At 39.7% G+C, this 15,747-nt stretch overlaps 1 protein-coding gene across 3 annotated transcripts; it reads left to right on the top strand.

The window, feature by feature from the left end:
* The first annotated feature begins 492 nt into the window (after nt 1–492).
* On the top strand, nt 493–15,557 carry LOC311264987 (mitochondrial carrier homolog 1-like). Of its 3 annotated transcripts, none has more exons than XM_084366255.1 (12): nt 493–801; nt 4,486–4,570; nt 4,659–4,765; nt 6,043–6,105; nt 7,506–7,563; nt 8,105–8,156; nt 8,347–8,406; nt 8,507–8,600; nt 8,986–9,033; nt 9,117–9,184; nt 9,849–9,924; nt 11,939–15,557. In XM_084366255.1, exons 1-12 carry the CDS (start codon nt 649–651, stop codon nt 12,011–12,013), a joined length of 939 nt encoding a protein of 312 aa, XP_084222381.1. In that variant the 5' UTR covers nt 493–648; the 3' UTR covers nt 12,014–15,557. The 3 variants fall into 3 exon arrangements, with proteins under 3 accessions (XP_084222381.1, XP_084222382.1, XP_084222383.1); XM_084366256.1 differs by having other exon boundaries at nt 6,046–6,105; XM_084366257.1 differs by having other exon boundaries at nt 714–801; nt 4,664–4,765.
* Nucleotides 15,558–15,747: the final 190 nt, after the last annotated feature.

A 15,747-nucleotide genomic window follows, 5' to 3' on the forward strand; every position in this document is an offset into this window, starting at 1 on the left:
TGCAGGCTGTAGCATCTACAGTATACAGCACAAACACGTAGGCCCTAAATGTAGCCTATGTATAATTTACTTTTACTCGTACTTTTCATACTTGAGTAAATGTATTATTATTTATTATTATCATTTTATTATTATTATTTAAAATTGATTTGAGGTACTTGTAAACATTTACTCTAGTAGACTGCTATTTGTTTGAGTGACTTTCAATTTGAACCAACGCGTCTCTGCTGCCATCAGACTATCTGTGCTGCATGTCTCCGTGAATCACCTACCGTTAACTCATAACATCTGTCCAGGCTCCAGCTCGACGGAACTGAAGTCTGGACACTTCAGATAAGATAAGAGACAAGTGTGTGTGCGACACACGTGTGTTTATGTTGTGGCTCGTCAGACTCCGCCCATGTGTGGTGGAGCCGCTGTCACATGACAGACGTGCTATTTTTAGACAGAAAGCTCTGAAATCACAATATATGTATAATATGCGCCATAAAGTCGTGTACTTTAACTGCACCGAGACAGACAACAGGTCAAGTCACCGCTGAAGTGCAGAATATTATTTTGAAGGTTCAAAGCGGAAGTTGGTGTTGTAGTAGTCCGGCTCCAGACTGAGCGGTGATGAAGTGTGTCGCTCCTTCGAGGTAATTAAAGATGGAATCAGCAGAGAACCTGTCCGAGCAGGTAGTCGGTGCTGAGCAGGATGCTGCACCGGCCTCCGTGGATGTCGACACCGCAGTGTTGCTGCTGGGAGCGGGAGTGACAGCCATCACACATCCGCTGCTATATGTGAAGCTGCTAATACAGGTAGCTGATGTAGCTAGCTAACAGCGAACATAGTGATGTTATCAGAGCGCCGCTGCTGTGTTGTTTTCAGAGTCCTCCTGATGCTCATGTGTCTCATGTACTCATTCAACTGACCGACCCACAGCACACAGCCGGCCTGCTGGTCGGTACACCAGGGTCCATACCCAGGCAGAGAGCCGTACTGCAGTGGGTTCTTCCGGTAGCAACAGATGCAGGAGGCTCCGGCAAAGAACCGCTCCAGAGAACTGAAGTTTAAACACACTTTGTTGATGTTTCGTTTCTCAAACAATTTAGATTAGTAGATTAGTTTTTTTTCTTTCTCAAATAAGGATACATAACTGTACATCTGACCATATCTCAAACGTTTCCTCAGGTTTTAATTAAAGGAGCACTGTGTAGTTTTGGAGAATACATTTTATTGACAAGAGAAAGATCTTTATTGACTGATTTGTTTTTATGTCTAAACCAACTAAATAATCAAACTCTCTTTGTTTTCATGACTGCATAAACTGATTAAACAAACTGACCTTAAAGGACAACACAGTTTCATGCTGTTTCACTTTGTTTATATGTGGCGGACCCTGCCACCTCTCTAGCTTCAAACAGTGTTCTGGGACCTTATTTTCCTCTGAGAACAGCTTGTTTATTGAACATTTCTGAGATTGTATTATTACCTCATTTAAGTGTCTACGAGGAACATTTAAGTGTCTACGAGGAACATTTAAAGGATAAGTACCGTTTTTTACAACCTGGACCTTATTTCTGGCAAAACATATGGTCATTTACTCACCCAGATAACTTTGGTGTCATTCGGCGTCGTTCGGACGAAATTAGATCCAGTGTAGCGGCGATATATCCATATAATGGGAGAGACGGGGCAGCGACACACAGCCTCTATATAACGCATTATCTGCCACGAAACTAGTTAATTTCATCAATATTTTGTTATGAAATGCTAGCGCTATTAGCCTCTGAGTCCGGGCTCGTCTATTGTCAACATCCGGGGTCTGTAGGCTGAGCTACTACCTCTGACCTGGAGGATGTCGTCTCTGAGCTGCGCGCGCACCCGCGACAGCGCGGCTTGTTTACCTGTAGCTGCTACTGCTAGTTTGACCCCGGATGTTGATAATGGACGAGCCCGGACTCAGAGGGGAATAGCGCTAGCATTTCATAACAAAATATTGATGAAATGAACTAGTTTCGTGGCAGATAATGTGTTATATAGAGGCTGTGTGTCGCTGCCCCGTCTCTCCCATTATATGGATATATCGCCGCTACACTGGATCTAATTTCGTCCGAACGACGCCGAATGACACCAAAGTTATCTGGGTGAGTAAATGACCATATGTTTTGCCAGAAATAAGGTCTAGGTTGTAAAAAACGGTACTTATCCTTTAAGTGTTTATGAATCTTGTGATTCCGCTGATTATTATAAATGACCTGTAACAGCAAACGAGACCATCAGTGAAAAGACTGCTATTTTATATAGTTATTATTAATGCCTGTGCTCGGGTCCGATCAAATATATCACATATAAAATCACATATAAGTACATTACCTCGTTGCGATCCATCCTGCGGTCTCTCTGTGACTTGCTTCCAAAACAGCAACAAAGATCTTTACAACAGCAGACACTGTGCCTTTGTCAGAATGGACCACTAGAATCAACAAAAACGGAAAGTTCCCCATAGCCACTTTAATATTGTATATTAAAATTCTGAGTTTGAATTTCTTCTCCAAAACTACATTCAGTACCCCTTTAAAGTAAACATGTATCCTCTGCTTCCCCTTACTTCTATTAGCTAAAGGAACTGATACTGCATATTCAAACAATATTTTAAACATCCCAGGAATGCATTATCTATATATGTTCCCTTTTATATCAGCCCGATAACCAATTGTCCTGTCAAGTCGACAGTTGCTTACTGTCTTGCGTTGTGTGTCAGTGGAAGACGTTCAGCAACTCTGGGGCTTTACAATGTCCTGACGAATAGACTAACATGTCAGAATTTCCCTCTCAGTGTGACAACCTCTACAGCGAGTTCTGTGATACTAACCAAAAGGAGCACACAGCGCTCTTCTGTGGCAAATCAAGAGAGGAATGATCTTAGTGCTGTCAGTTAGAGTGGATCCCCAGCATCTCACCATCATCATCACATTGAAAGATGGCAAGCCATGTCTCTCAGCCAAGTCACAGCATGAATATGTGACTCTGTGATCATCTTAATGACAAAGTGATCATTTTAAAAGACAGAGACATAGTGTATCTGATACGAGCATAAATCTCTTCTTCTTTGGCAACTTTTCAATTGGCAAACTACAACACTGTCAACCTCTGATAAGAGGTCAGCGCAGTATAAGCTGGTTAAACCTCTGATTGTTCCCCTCCTGCTCCCTGTTGGTGCTGACAAGCAAATTAATGATGTAGTTATTCTCATATACACGGAGAAAATACTGATTTGATAGAAACTCCTGAATACTACATGTTAACCAGCAGGCATTCCCAATCAGCTGTGCTGCCATAGTAAAATCATGTTACACCTATTTTCCAAATAAACAAAAAAATACAACCATACACCATTTGAATTCAAGTTTCTTTACCAAACTAAGATGCCTTTTGCTCCCTGTTGTGTTCCTCGGACCATTCCTGACCAGTCTTTGTGGTGTGTCGGGGTGCATTATCCTGCTGGGGGGACACATTGTGGTCTAGGGTGCCGGGGCTGTACTTGGTCTGCAGTGGTGTTCAGATGGTTGGTGTGTGTTGGGTGCCGGGACACGGGGTTGCCCAGCAGAGCCTTGCACTGTGGTGGGGTGGCCAGTGTTGTTCACTCCGCCTGTCAGTAGTTGTGATGCTGTGGCTGATCGTTGTATATATATGTGTATACTATACACATGTATGCATGTATTTATGTATATATGTGACTGTGCTTTTGTGCTTTCTTTTTTTTGCCTTCTTGTTTAACTTGGACTAGATTGGCTTGACTGTTATGTATCCTGTTATCTTCCTGAGTGTCCTGTTTTAGTTCAGTCAAAGCACTTTGTAAACTCTGTTTAAGGTGCTCTTCAATTTCTTTTAATTATCATTATTATTATTATTATTATTATTATTATTATTATTATTATTATTATTAGACAAACCTAATTGCCTCTCATTCAACTGAGACATGAACAAAATAAAACTCATCAAAACAATCTTGTCTACAATCACCTCTGGTTTGGTCAAAATAGCAATTGCTGTAAATCGCCTCTGTACTGTTTTCCCTGTCTTCACACTGACCTCAGAGGCTGTTTTTAGTCCCAGTCTGGTGGCCCGCTGTGCTCACTGGGTGGAGGCTGAGCCTGGTTGAGCTGAGCCCTGTTGCCTGTGATGACTAACCCTGTAATCCAAGGTTGTGGTGCGGGCTGACTCCTGTCCCATTCAAATTCTGGCCATGTCTTACAAATTACACATTTAAGCATTATCCACTCTGGATACCCTTTTGGAAAAAGACTGTTTTGGGATCAGAAAAGGATACCTTTGAATGGACTGAGGCCATAACACAGAGAAAGAGATTCATTTTTAAATGTAATTCTGTGGAGATCCCAGGTCCATTGTGTTTTGAGTCATTCCAGCAGTTGTCAGTGTTATCATCATTCCCATTAAGCAGACAGGCTGTGTTTAATCTCAGTCACTGTTGTTTCCAGGTGGGTCATGAACCTCTTCCCCCAACTGTGGGCACAACTATGTTTGGACGAAGAGTCTTATACCTGCCTGGCTTCTTCTCTTATGGTGAGTGAGGTGTGATTGTTATCATTAGTCTTATTGTTTAACTGCGCACATGTAAAGAGCAGTTGACAGGAGATGAATGTGTTTTCAGCACAGTACATTGTGAAAGTGGATGGAAAGAGAGGACTGTTTCGTGGCCTCTCTCCTCGAATCGTCTCCAGTGCCATCTCCACTGTTGTCAGGAGCAAAGTTAAACAGGTAAGCAAGGACTTTACAGATATCATGTAAGAGATAATGCCTAACAAGGTGTCCATTGTCAGGAATTAATGCATGATTTCAAGGCCAGTGTTCGCAGAGTCCATTAAATCCTGATTATGGACACCTTGAAGGACATTATCCTATTGCCAAAAAAACCAAACAATTAATCATACATTGATTTATATTTTCATGCATTGTGCAATCAAAATCCCAAAATCTCTGAGGTTTGACCAACAGCTGGAAGAGACGTTATGATCTCATAAAGGTTCTTTTGAAATGGAGGTGTTGTTTACTGCTCCAGTAAATAGGACAAACTTTAGAGATGACCTGACAATGGGAGATAAACTAGTCCACTCAGCTCATAGAACCCTTTGGCTCATTAGGCAGAAAGCTAACAGCATGCTAGCCAGATTCAAAGTCAATAACACAGTGTACAGTTGACAAACAGTAAATATAATCTGACGGTATGTTTAATAAAAAAGAGTTGGTAGCTAGCCATATCACTGTCCTTAGCACTACCAATTTTCACGAACAAATGATAGATGATGGTTGTATAATACAAGCTAACTGCTAATATGAAGACTTGCCAATATATTTATGAAATATTTTGTATTCAGCACTTTTCACTGGAGAAAAAATCAATTATAGTTCAACACGGGCTAAAGACATTTACACAATATGTTCTAAGACATAAAATACATCATTAAATGTCCCAAAGTTTAATTATAAAGTGCTTACATGTCTTAATAATGGTGGTTGCTAACAAGTGGCTATAGGAGACTACAGATGTTGTCACAGACATTAAATGTCATCACACCGAGCATGGAGACTCATCTACTCACTAGTCAGTCTTTCCAGGCCGACTTCAGTTGCAAATTGATCAATTAATCAAAAATGTGTATTGTAACTGTGTAGTAAAAAGCTTAGTGGTGGTGAGGTTTTAGTCATGTGACTGTAATGTAATCTGTTTATAGCCTAACATTAGCTTTTTACTTCAAGCATTGTAATTTACAGTACACTAAGAAAATCACATCTTTATTTGTGAAAATTATCTTGCTGAACAAAACGTTAAAAATAAAACTTCCTCTTTGCCTCAGAGCTTATTTTCAGTGATATTCCAAAATCCAATTTAAAAAAATCCCACAGCCTTTTTATTGAGGGTACCGGGGTGATGCTAACTTCCGGGTTAGCCTACAAAAATCTGTCATCCCTACACAACACTATGCAAGATTGGGTCAAAACCTGTTTTGTCAAAGTAATTTGAGTTCTTGATTCAGCAGGTGGAGCTCCTATCCAAGAGTAATGACATGAAGACTTCACTGAGGAAGGTGGTCCAAGAGGTGAGAATTGGCCCTGAATTACATAAACAAGTAAAATCTGTGTCTTTCATTTAGAGTCGAACTGAAGTTATATTATTAAAATGATTTGTAACACGTTCGGTAATATGCCACTTAACTTTGGTATTAAAATGTTCCATTATGAAATTAATCTAAGTAGTTCCCAAACATGTACCAGGTTAAGGTTCAACACCATGGCAGAGAGGACGGATGACTGTCAAGTACTGTCTTGTCAGATTTGTACTCTTCTTTAATCAGTTTTGACCAGGCAGCTTAAAGATACAATATGTAAGATTTCTGCAATAAAATGACTAAAGACGGCTTGACCTTTGATATATATTTTGGCGAGTTGTGTACTTACATTATCCCAAATATTTCCAACAATGTTCAAACCCAGAGAAAGTTTACTTAAGGTAGGGGTGCGTTTCATTTAGTCACCTGTCGCTAGAACTATAGATATAGAGTCGGAGAGTGAGGAAGGAAGTTAGTGAACGAGATGAAACGTAATGTGAATAAAACTAAAACATTATCAGTCAGTAAACATTTATACACGAGTTGCATAAGATAGATTTTCAATACACAGGTGGTGGTTGTTTGAGAGGATTTTCCCATTGCGTGACTTGCACGAGTGTTTATTTGCCCCAAACAGCCAGATTACTTTCCTGTATATTAGCTGTAAGACGGGGAGCAAAGGTACGCACAAAAGGTGTGTGTGTGTGTGTGTGTGTGTGTGTGTGTGTGTGTGTGTGTGTGTGTGTGTGTGTGTTGAATTCATGTCAACTGCTCACTGAACTCAGCTCTCAAAAAGACTCAAGTTCTCTCTCTTTCGTTTTTCCCCTCTCCTCTATGTAACATTGCGTTTATGAAGTAAAGTAAATTTTCCCTCCAGAACTTGATAATCAGGAGTGAAGGTAAATCCACTTTTTAATCCCAAAAGTTAAAAAGCAGTGTCTGAGCTCTCCTGTTGGTTAATGGCTCTGGATCAGAGCAGCATCAGATGCGACTCCGGGTGTTTATTCCTCCAGAAAGGTCTGGCCCTCCCCACACAACACGCTGCTTACGTATTTTTCTAGTGGTAGAAATGACTTATTCTCTTATTTTGTTGATAATACATTTATTTCAGGCAAATTGTCTGTATAGTAATTTGTGCTTATTTACATATATTAATTACTTTAGTGTCTTATGTCAATTTAGAAAAAATATGTCGTTCCTCAAGATAAGGTACCTAAAGAAGTTTTATTTGGGATCAAAATTGAAACACTGGTATTAGTAAGAAGTTTTTTAAAACTATATACCTGCACTACTAGACACATTAATCCATCATAATGGACCTGATGCTATAAAGATTCCTTTATATCGCTTGGCTTTGGAACAAATCTTTTCAAATTTTTTCCTCTCTCCAGACCTCACATGAGATGATCATCCAGTGTCTTTCCAGAGTAGCCACTCATCCTTTTCATGGTATGTCATCACTGTCCAAGTTGAATTCATCATCAAAAGTGTCTTTGATTACGCAGCTATTTTCTGGAAGCATCTGCTTCATCTAAAAAAGCAATGTCACAACTGAAAGTAGGGCTATGGCTACTTATTTTCATTATCACTTGGTTGTTATTTTTTTCAGTTATTCCTGTAGTCTATTAAATGTAGAAATATTGTAAAAAATGGCCAGCACAAATTCTCCATGGTGACGTCTTTAAATGTCCCGTTTTGCCCAACCAGCTAAAACCCAAAGATACTTGGTTCCACAATGACATAAAACGGAAAACGAGAAAATCCTCACATTGAAGAAACTGAAGCCAGTAAAGGGTTGACTTTTTGAAATCATTCTTAAATGATTAGACCATCCGTTTGCACTGCCTACACTACTGTATGAGCCATGTTATCAATCCCCTTAAAGCTGATATTACAAGTGTCATATACTGGCTGAATTAAATGAAACATCTTAATATCAAAGAGGTAAGCGGGTTGTTTAGCTGTTCATCTGTTTTGTTTCCTTTTGCAGTTATGTCAGTGCGGTGTATGGCCCAGTTTGTTGGCAGAGAGGTCACGTATGGGTAAGACTAGTGCTGCAGATATGCTTCAATATTTCCCTTAAATCATTAGTTTCAAATCTCAGGTTAAAATTACAAAAAAGATTTCAGTGACCTCACCGAGCAATCCCAGTGATAAATACGCTACATGACATGTTCATTTTACACTGTCGACATTCTGCACATATTAAAGGAGTTTGTGTCATATTTGCAGGTCGATGTTCAGTTCGATCGTCAAGATTTTTAAGGAGGAAGGAGTCGCTGGATTCTATGTGTGAGCCATACCTATCATTTTACTTTTCTCTCATTTCACTCACATTTTTACCTTGACCTTTGACCTCCATCAGTCTGAGCAGCGCTTTGTGTGTTTGCAGTGGATTCGTACCCCATGTGGTGGGAGAGGTTCTCTTCCTGTGGTGTTGTAACCTCCTGGCTCACTTTATTAACACCTACGCTGTAGACGATAGTGTAAGTCTCTCACCTTTTTAGACCGTAGAGAAGTAAGTGTTAGAAAAACAACAGTAAGCCTAATTTTGTGTTAACACAAGGATTTCTTTATTGATAAAAAATATTGTATAAGTAAGCATATACAAATAAACATAAACAGCAGCATTTACGAGTGGAATGGCTGCTTTTGAACCGGTCACACTTAGAACAAGATAATGTCCACCTTCTCTGGGTCAGTCAACTTTTACAGTGTTCAGGGACTACAGCCAAATTTAATTGGGGGATCATTAATTTAGATGCAGTTTTAACCATTTTCCCTAATGCATTAATTTCAGTAGTAGTCAGGCTAGCAAGCTGTGACAGAGAAAGGTCTGCCTGTTTTCATTTGCTTGTTTTTGCGTTGCAGTTCAGTCAGGCCTCAGCAGTCAGAAGCTACACGAAGTTTGTGATGGGCGTAAGTTCAACATTCAAACTGTGACTCGAAAAGTTTCACATTTGCTGCATTACTACATATTAATGGTGTGTGTTTGTCCCTAGATTGCAGTGAGTGTTCTAACATATCCATTCATGCTGGTGGCTGATCTTATGACCGTCAACAACTGTGGGTGAGTCACTCTTTGAGACATTAGTACACCCACTATATGATAATCAGGAACATCTGCATTCTGATGGACAATGTACTGCAACAGGTAGTCAGTTCATTCAGTCTGGTAGCACGTAGAGAAAAGGGAGGAGGGAGTTAGCAACCTCAAGAAAATGATGTTCTGTAGTTACATATGGTGGATATATTCAAGTATATTTGGAATGAATCTGTTTAGATTTGACGACTTTAAGCATGTGATTCTGTTAGTGCTGGGTAATATGTTGTGAAAGCCTACCAGCAGCCATCCCTACCACATGACACAATATTGTTATCGAGGAATTCCATCAAAAACACTGTGATATTTGATTTTGTCAGCATTTGTAAAGCATTTAGTGCTTTAGAGGAGATTCCAAAGTAATGACGTATATATTGTATATTTCAATATAGGCTAAAAATATCACCATATCACCCTAGCCCCAGAATTTGGTTCCTGGCAGCATGCAGAACGCTTTAAACCTGCATTTAGACTTTCATATTGGGGTATAAAAATTTACAGAAAATATTAACAGGATTGAATGAAATCAAATCCTAATGACTGAACAAGTTCCTTTTGGTTCTAACACTCTTTGTATTACTGAAATCAGGCTACACTACTGACACTGATTGGTTCTGGTTTGTGTTCTCAGCCTTGCTGCAGGTCTTCCTCCTCACTCTCCCATCTTTAAGTCCTGGCTGCACTGCTGGAATCACCTGAGCCACAAGGTACAGTCACACTCATTCTATTAATCCTGTGGAAACTCACAACACCTCAGTCTTGCCTCAGACTGGCCCTAACTTTAGCAAATGTAGTGAGCCCACATTAGGGTTGCTGGGGTTGTCGGTGTTACCAGTGTTACACAGTGTTCAGGCATACACTGATTGCATTACTTGTCCTCATTTTGCTTTTTTCCTGACGATGGACACTCAAAACACAACTGAAAGTGTCTGCACCATACAGCAGCAGCAGAGCCACAGCACAGAGGACCAAGAGTTACATTTAATTTATCACATCAGGAGATTAAAGAGAGTTAAACAACACCAGTGGAGGAGTTGTTGTCAAAGCGCAAAAAGCACCCACAGTATTTGGTATTATTTCAGTGTTAATCCCAATGTTGACAGAGACCCTGATAACATTAATGAGGGAAAAGGAGTTGGTTACCTCACAGAGAAGTTGGAGGTGTGCAGCCTGTCGCCTGCAGCTCTGAATCTAACAGCTACCTGAGGCTGCTCCCCTTCCGTTACTCACACAGACTGTATAAACTACTCCCTGAAATTTTAAACCGACCCACTGTCAATAAATGCCTAGAAATGTTTTGTCCTGTAGATGCATTTTTGATGAACGATAGCAGTGAACATGTTGTATTTCCTGTGACTGTTTCATCATATGATATTCAATATTTTTTGGAGTCCTTTCCTGGCAGTGTTGATGAACCATACTGTTTGCCAAATATTTTTTTGACAATTAACTTTATTTTGTGCTCAAAGTCACAGAATTTGAGCTGTTGCTAATATGGAATAATGATGTATGACTATAGTAGAATCTGGGAGTCAAACATTGTCCTCCAATAGGGTTATAAAAGCAGCGCAGTGGTCAAGCAAGAGAAGGAGAGATAGTTCAGGTGGTTGCTTTCAGATCAGACCGGAGTTAGTGAGAGAGCAGAGGGGAAGTTGAGCAGAGAGGTTGTCTCGTGGCAGTAAATGTACAGTACAGGTTACAGTTTGATCATGAATAAACTCTGCAGCTCCTCAATACACAACAGGAACTTCAGTTTGAGTGACGGCTATCACTATCCCTGCTAATATTCATGCTGCTTGTCCATGCTAATATCGATGCCATCGCTAATCCATGCTAGTGATGTTTATCCTGCTAGAAGGGCAGTCTGGTTGCGATCGTAATAGCTACGTATGACTATAAACCACGCCCCCATTCTCTGAAAAAACATTGACCGTTAGACAGGAAGAAAAAGTGACTGGAGATGGGCTTCAAATGCTTTTAATGTGAAGCTGCAGCAGTGGGAAATGAACACAGTGCTCTACAGAGATAGTGAGCATCTTTTCTTTTATAAAGTCCAGTGTAGTCTGTAACACCAGGTTGGAACATTTCATCAACATGGCAAGCCTACACCGCATGACACAGAAGAAAGCACACCTTATGTTCCTACCTTGATCTTAATCTCATAATTGTTTCCATTCTGATCACTGATCCAAACCAGCCTCACCCTAGTTTGTTTACTTGTGTGGGTCGTTGTCTAGAGACAGCTAGAGTTGCCACAGCTAACAACAGAAGGTGGGTTTTTCCTGAAAAGTTCCAAATTGGTTTTGTCCTTGAAAGATAAAATTTAAAAAAAAAAGAAAATTGATCATTTTGATTCTGGTCATTCTTTGTGATGTCAGTTAATAACTTGTCAGTTGACCTAACTGCCCCTTAACTGTTGGGGTACAAATGGGGATACATCTTAAAATCCTGATGCTTTGTCTTCTAGTCAGCGACAGTAATTAATAGCAATCCATTATATTATTGTGAGTATATTAGAAAGTGTTTTTTCTATGTCGAGGGGAGGGTCCAAAGAACATTATCCAAAAAAAGCCCTGCTTCTTCAGAACTAGCCTCACCCAGATCATTTTTAAGACAGTCCCTGAGTTTGACCAGTTTTTTGAAGACTCTTATTTTGGATTGAAGTTGTCAATATTCAGTATTCCAAAGCATTTAAAGTCTGTATGTGTCCCCTCCTGTCAGGGCCACCTCTTCAGAGGATCCAGCTTCTTTTTCCGCCGGGTGCCTGCAATCTCCCTGCCTCCCATCGAGGAATGACATCATCATCATCATCAGCAGCACCTGCTGGGATGTTCTTCCTCCTCCTGCTCACAAACATTTCCCAAAGACATGGCCTCCACCACCCTGCCGATCAGCCTTTGCTGCTGTCATCCGCATGTAGCAGGAGCAGCAGAGACACAGTTCATGGAGTGCCAACAAACTTTTCTTTACAGGAGCTTCGGTTCAGATCAGCGCAGTGAGAACAGAGGTGGTTCTCTTCAGAACTATGGGGCAATGTTTTGTTCTTGACTGCAGTGACCAAACATTGTGAATCTTCTTCAACTCTAGCAACAGCTACTGAGGATTATGGGTAATGAAGTCATAAATGCTGTCACACAAACCAACAGATAGAAATATCATTCTCTCTGAGTGGAAACATTTCCAACGAATGGTCATAACACATGTTCCTATAGTGTTGAATTTAACCCTTAAAGAACCATATCAACTAATTACACCACTCCAAAGCACTTATACTTAAAGGTATAGTTGGTAATGTTGGAGAGCTAGCAAGATTTGAAAGTGGCACCTCGTCTAAGCTCCACCCCCTTCTCTTCCTCCCGTCAGTGCTCCGTCCAAAGCCCCGCCCCCACAAACTTGAACGCGCACCAGACAGTCTGTCAGCAGGGCAGAGGAGAGCCGTTAGCATTGGGCTAATACAAGCTACAAAAGTAACTAAGTTGGCTAACGTTACATATTTCATGAAAATAACAAATCCCCCCGAAGCAAAACAACTAATTACTTGTCCAACAGAAAGACAGCAACCTCTGCATCACTTCTGGAAGTGCTACTTTAGCTGTTTTCTCTGCCATTGTTGTCTCCTGCTAACTGTGCTAATTCTTCTTCTTCTGTTGTTTTATGGGTGTTGCCTAACAACTTTTAGGACAATATGGAGTGTGCTGAATATATCCGGCAACGGTGACACGTGATGAGTGCGCGCAGGGAGGAGGGGGGGACAGAGGGGGGTGCAGGCAGGACGAGACATGAAGGCATCTGATTGGTTCTTTCAACTCGGACCGAGAGGAAGGGATTGGTCAGAGTTTTTACAGGCCTGCAGCTGCCACAGAGGTCTGATTTATTTCGTTCCTTTTTCTGAACACATTATGTATGGACTACTCTCAGGGTGGAAAGACCATTTCACCCAGTATAACAAAAAGTGTTTCTGAACAGGATTACCAACTATACCTTTAATGACAACTAACCATTTTGCAAAAGGCGGAGGGTTTTTTGTTCAGTAAACCTGGCAGCTGTAGATATTCATTCATTTCTTTACATCTTAAAAGTCTATTTATGGAGTCTTTAAACTTAGTTGGCATGTATAATCCATCACAGTAAACATCAAATCTACACAGACCACAGTAAATTCCTCGTATGTGAAAACTTACTTGGTGATTAAAAAAAAAAAGATTCTGATTCTTGTCAAAGTTACATTTTCACTGGGTAACACAGTGCAGTTTTTAAATTGATTTGCTTCTTAATTGCATTGTCATGCAAAAATATTGTCCCATCAACAAAAGTTAATGCAGGGTTGGATAACACATGGGCAGCAAGTCTTGTTACAGACATGAATGGCCACCCGAAAAACACATTAAAAAAATCATACATGAAGTGTACAGGATTTGTAGTTGAAAGAGCTACTATTTGCATTCAACAATACACTTTTTAATCTGTTTTCGCCATGTTGATGTTTCCGAACATCATAATTAATGTTGCTTCAGGACCAGACAAAAAACTGACCCAAAAAAAAGTCCATGTCTGGAGCAAGCAGCTGTGGCTAAATGGGTGAAGTACAGCACTGTCCCCCAGGAGACCAGTGTTAATATCCTGTTGGAACATATTGTTACACTGTTTTTTTTTTTGTTTTGTTTTTTGTTGCACCAACTTCACTTAGCCATTCCCGTTTTTTTTTTTTGTTTGTTTGTTTGTTTTGTTTGTTTGTTTTCTGTCACTGTTTAACTTGGTTTAGGCAACAGAAATACTTGGTTAGTTTAAGCAAAATATGCTTTGGGTTTAAATAGACCCTTTCACAACATTAAACACATGTTTGAAAGGATAATTTCTTTAATGTGCCTATTTTCTCATCTTTCTCCCTGAGCCACAAAGCTATAACATTACAAAAACGTAAGTTGCAATGATTGTCCTGGAGCAACATTAACTATGATGTTCCAGGAACAACACCAACACAGTGATATCAGATCGTGTTGACAAGAACCTGGTTTTGTTATTTAAAAGCCTGACTATGCAACTTTTACTGAATAGCAGTAACTATTGCCACAAATAGTAATGACGGGTAAAAAAAAATCTAATTTTTTTAAGGTCATGCTGAGTCAGTTGCTATAAAGATCTAGGTGACCTGACTGAGAACAACATCATGTTAACAATACTTAAAACCCTGAATAGAAAAACTGTGTCAACATTTTAAAAAGTTCTCAGGAAAAGAAAAAGAGGTTGCTAACAGAAATGACACCTTTTAGTATGTCTGTCTCTGACATGCTAAAATATATTGTAACAGTAGCACAGTTAAAGAAGAGTCATAAAGTCACTACACTGACTGTCATAAGTTAGATAACATTAGCTACGATAAACTACTGGTCATAGTCTGTAAAGTCTGCAGCAGCAAAACTGAGCATGGGTGTGTTTTATTGCTGATAAATTTAGCTGAACATTTTGAAGTGGACAGTGTGTTATATCTTCCTACAAAAGTCAAATAGTCTGGCTTCATACTATTCTTTGCACAGGAAAAAAGACTTCCCCAACCAGCAGCGTCACCCACTGCTCTAATGAACACAAATAATAAAGTCGGTATTAAAATTTGCCCTCTTTTCATGTATTCTTGATAACTGATTCTCCACTCAGAACTATCTCCACGTTTTACTCTCAGCCTCTTATTACGAGTTATCACCCTGTCATCCATTCCAGTGACTATCCTCCATTTACCATAAGTGTCATTCATATGAAGCCATTTTGGAAGCTGTGCGCCTTGCATCTGAAGGCTTTGCTGTTTCTTTGCTATTTAAAATAGTTTCTGTTTATGGTTTTGCTGAGACTAAAAGAAGTATGTTTTTAAATAGCCCATATCAAGTTTGCTTGTGGCTGCCGTGTGTGTGTGTGTGTGTGTGTGTGTGTGTGTGTGTGTATTTATATTTAGTATAATAAAAAGTTTTGTGGCAACAATGTAAAATCTTACATATTGGGACAACTCAGATGAAGGAAAAAGGTATGTACTGTACTGCGGATGCATAGATTTACTATATGTATAAACAGTATAGTATAAACCTTTTCATTCCATCATACACAGTCTGTGTAAAATCTCTCTCCACAGGACTGTTTTAAAGCCATACATACATGTGTCCTTGTTGGATGATGTGTTGGTCACACTCACTTATGTGACTGATGAATGAATGATGTTCATATTCTGACATATTTTCACTTCCAGTGAAGTCCCATCTCCCAGGCTGTTGTTTGTGTTTTCATTCATGTAAATGTGTTGTGATTCACTCGTTGAATTCTCCCTCAGTCGTGAAAATAAAATCTATGCTACTCACCAGTGTTCATCTCATATTAACTATATGGGAACTGCTTTCTAATTGGGCTCCATTTATACTGGGTTCTCCAAACTTTACTTAAGTTAATAAAGAATTTGCAAATCAAGTTCAAGTACTTACAGCATTGCTAAAGTGAAGCAGTAACTGGTTACTTCTTGTACTGTGTATACCCATAAAATCACTTGCAGG

Source organism: Pagrus pagrus (assembly GCF_965226575.1).
Source record: "Pagrus pagrus genome assembly, chromosome: 11".
In the NCBI taxonomy this organism is placed as follows: domain Eukaryota; kingdom Metazoa; phylum Chordata; class Actinopteri; order Spariformes; family Sparidae; genus Pagrus; species Pagrus pagrus.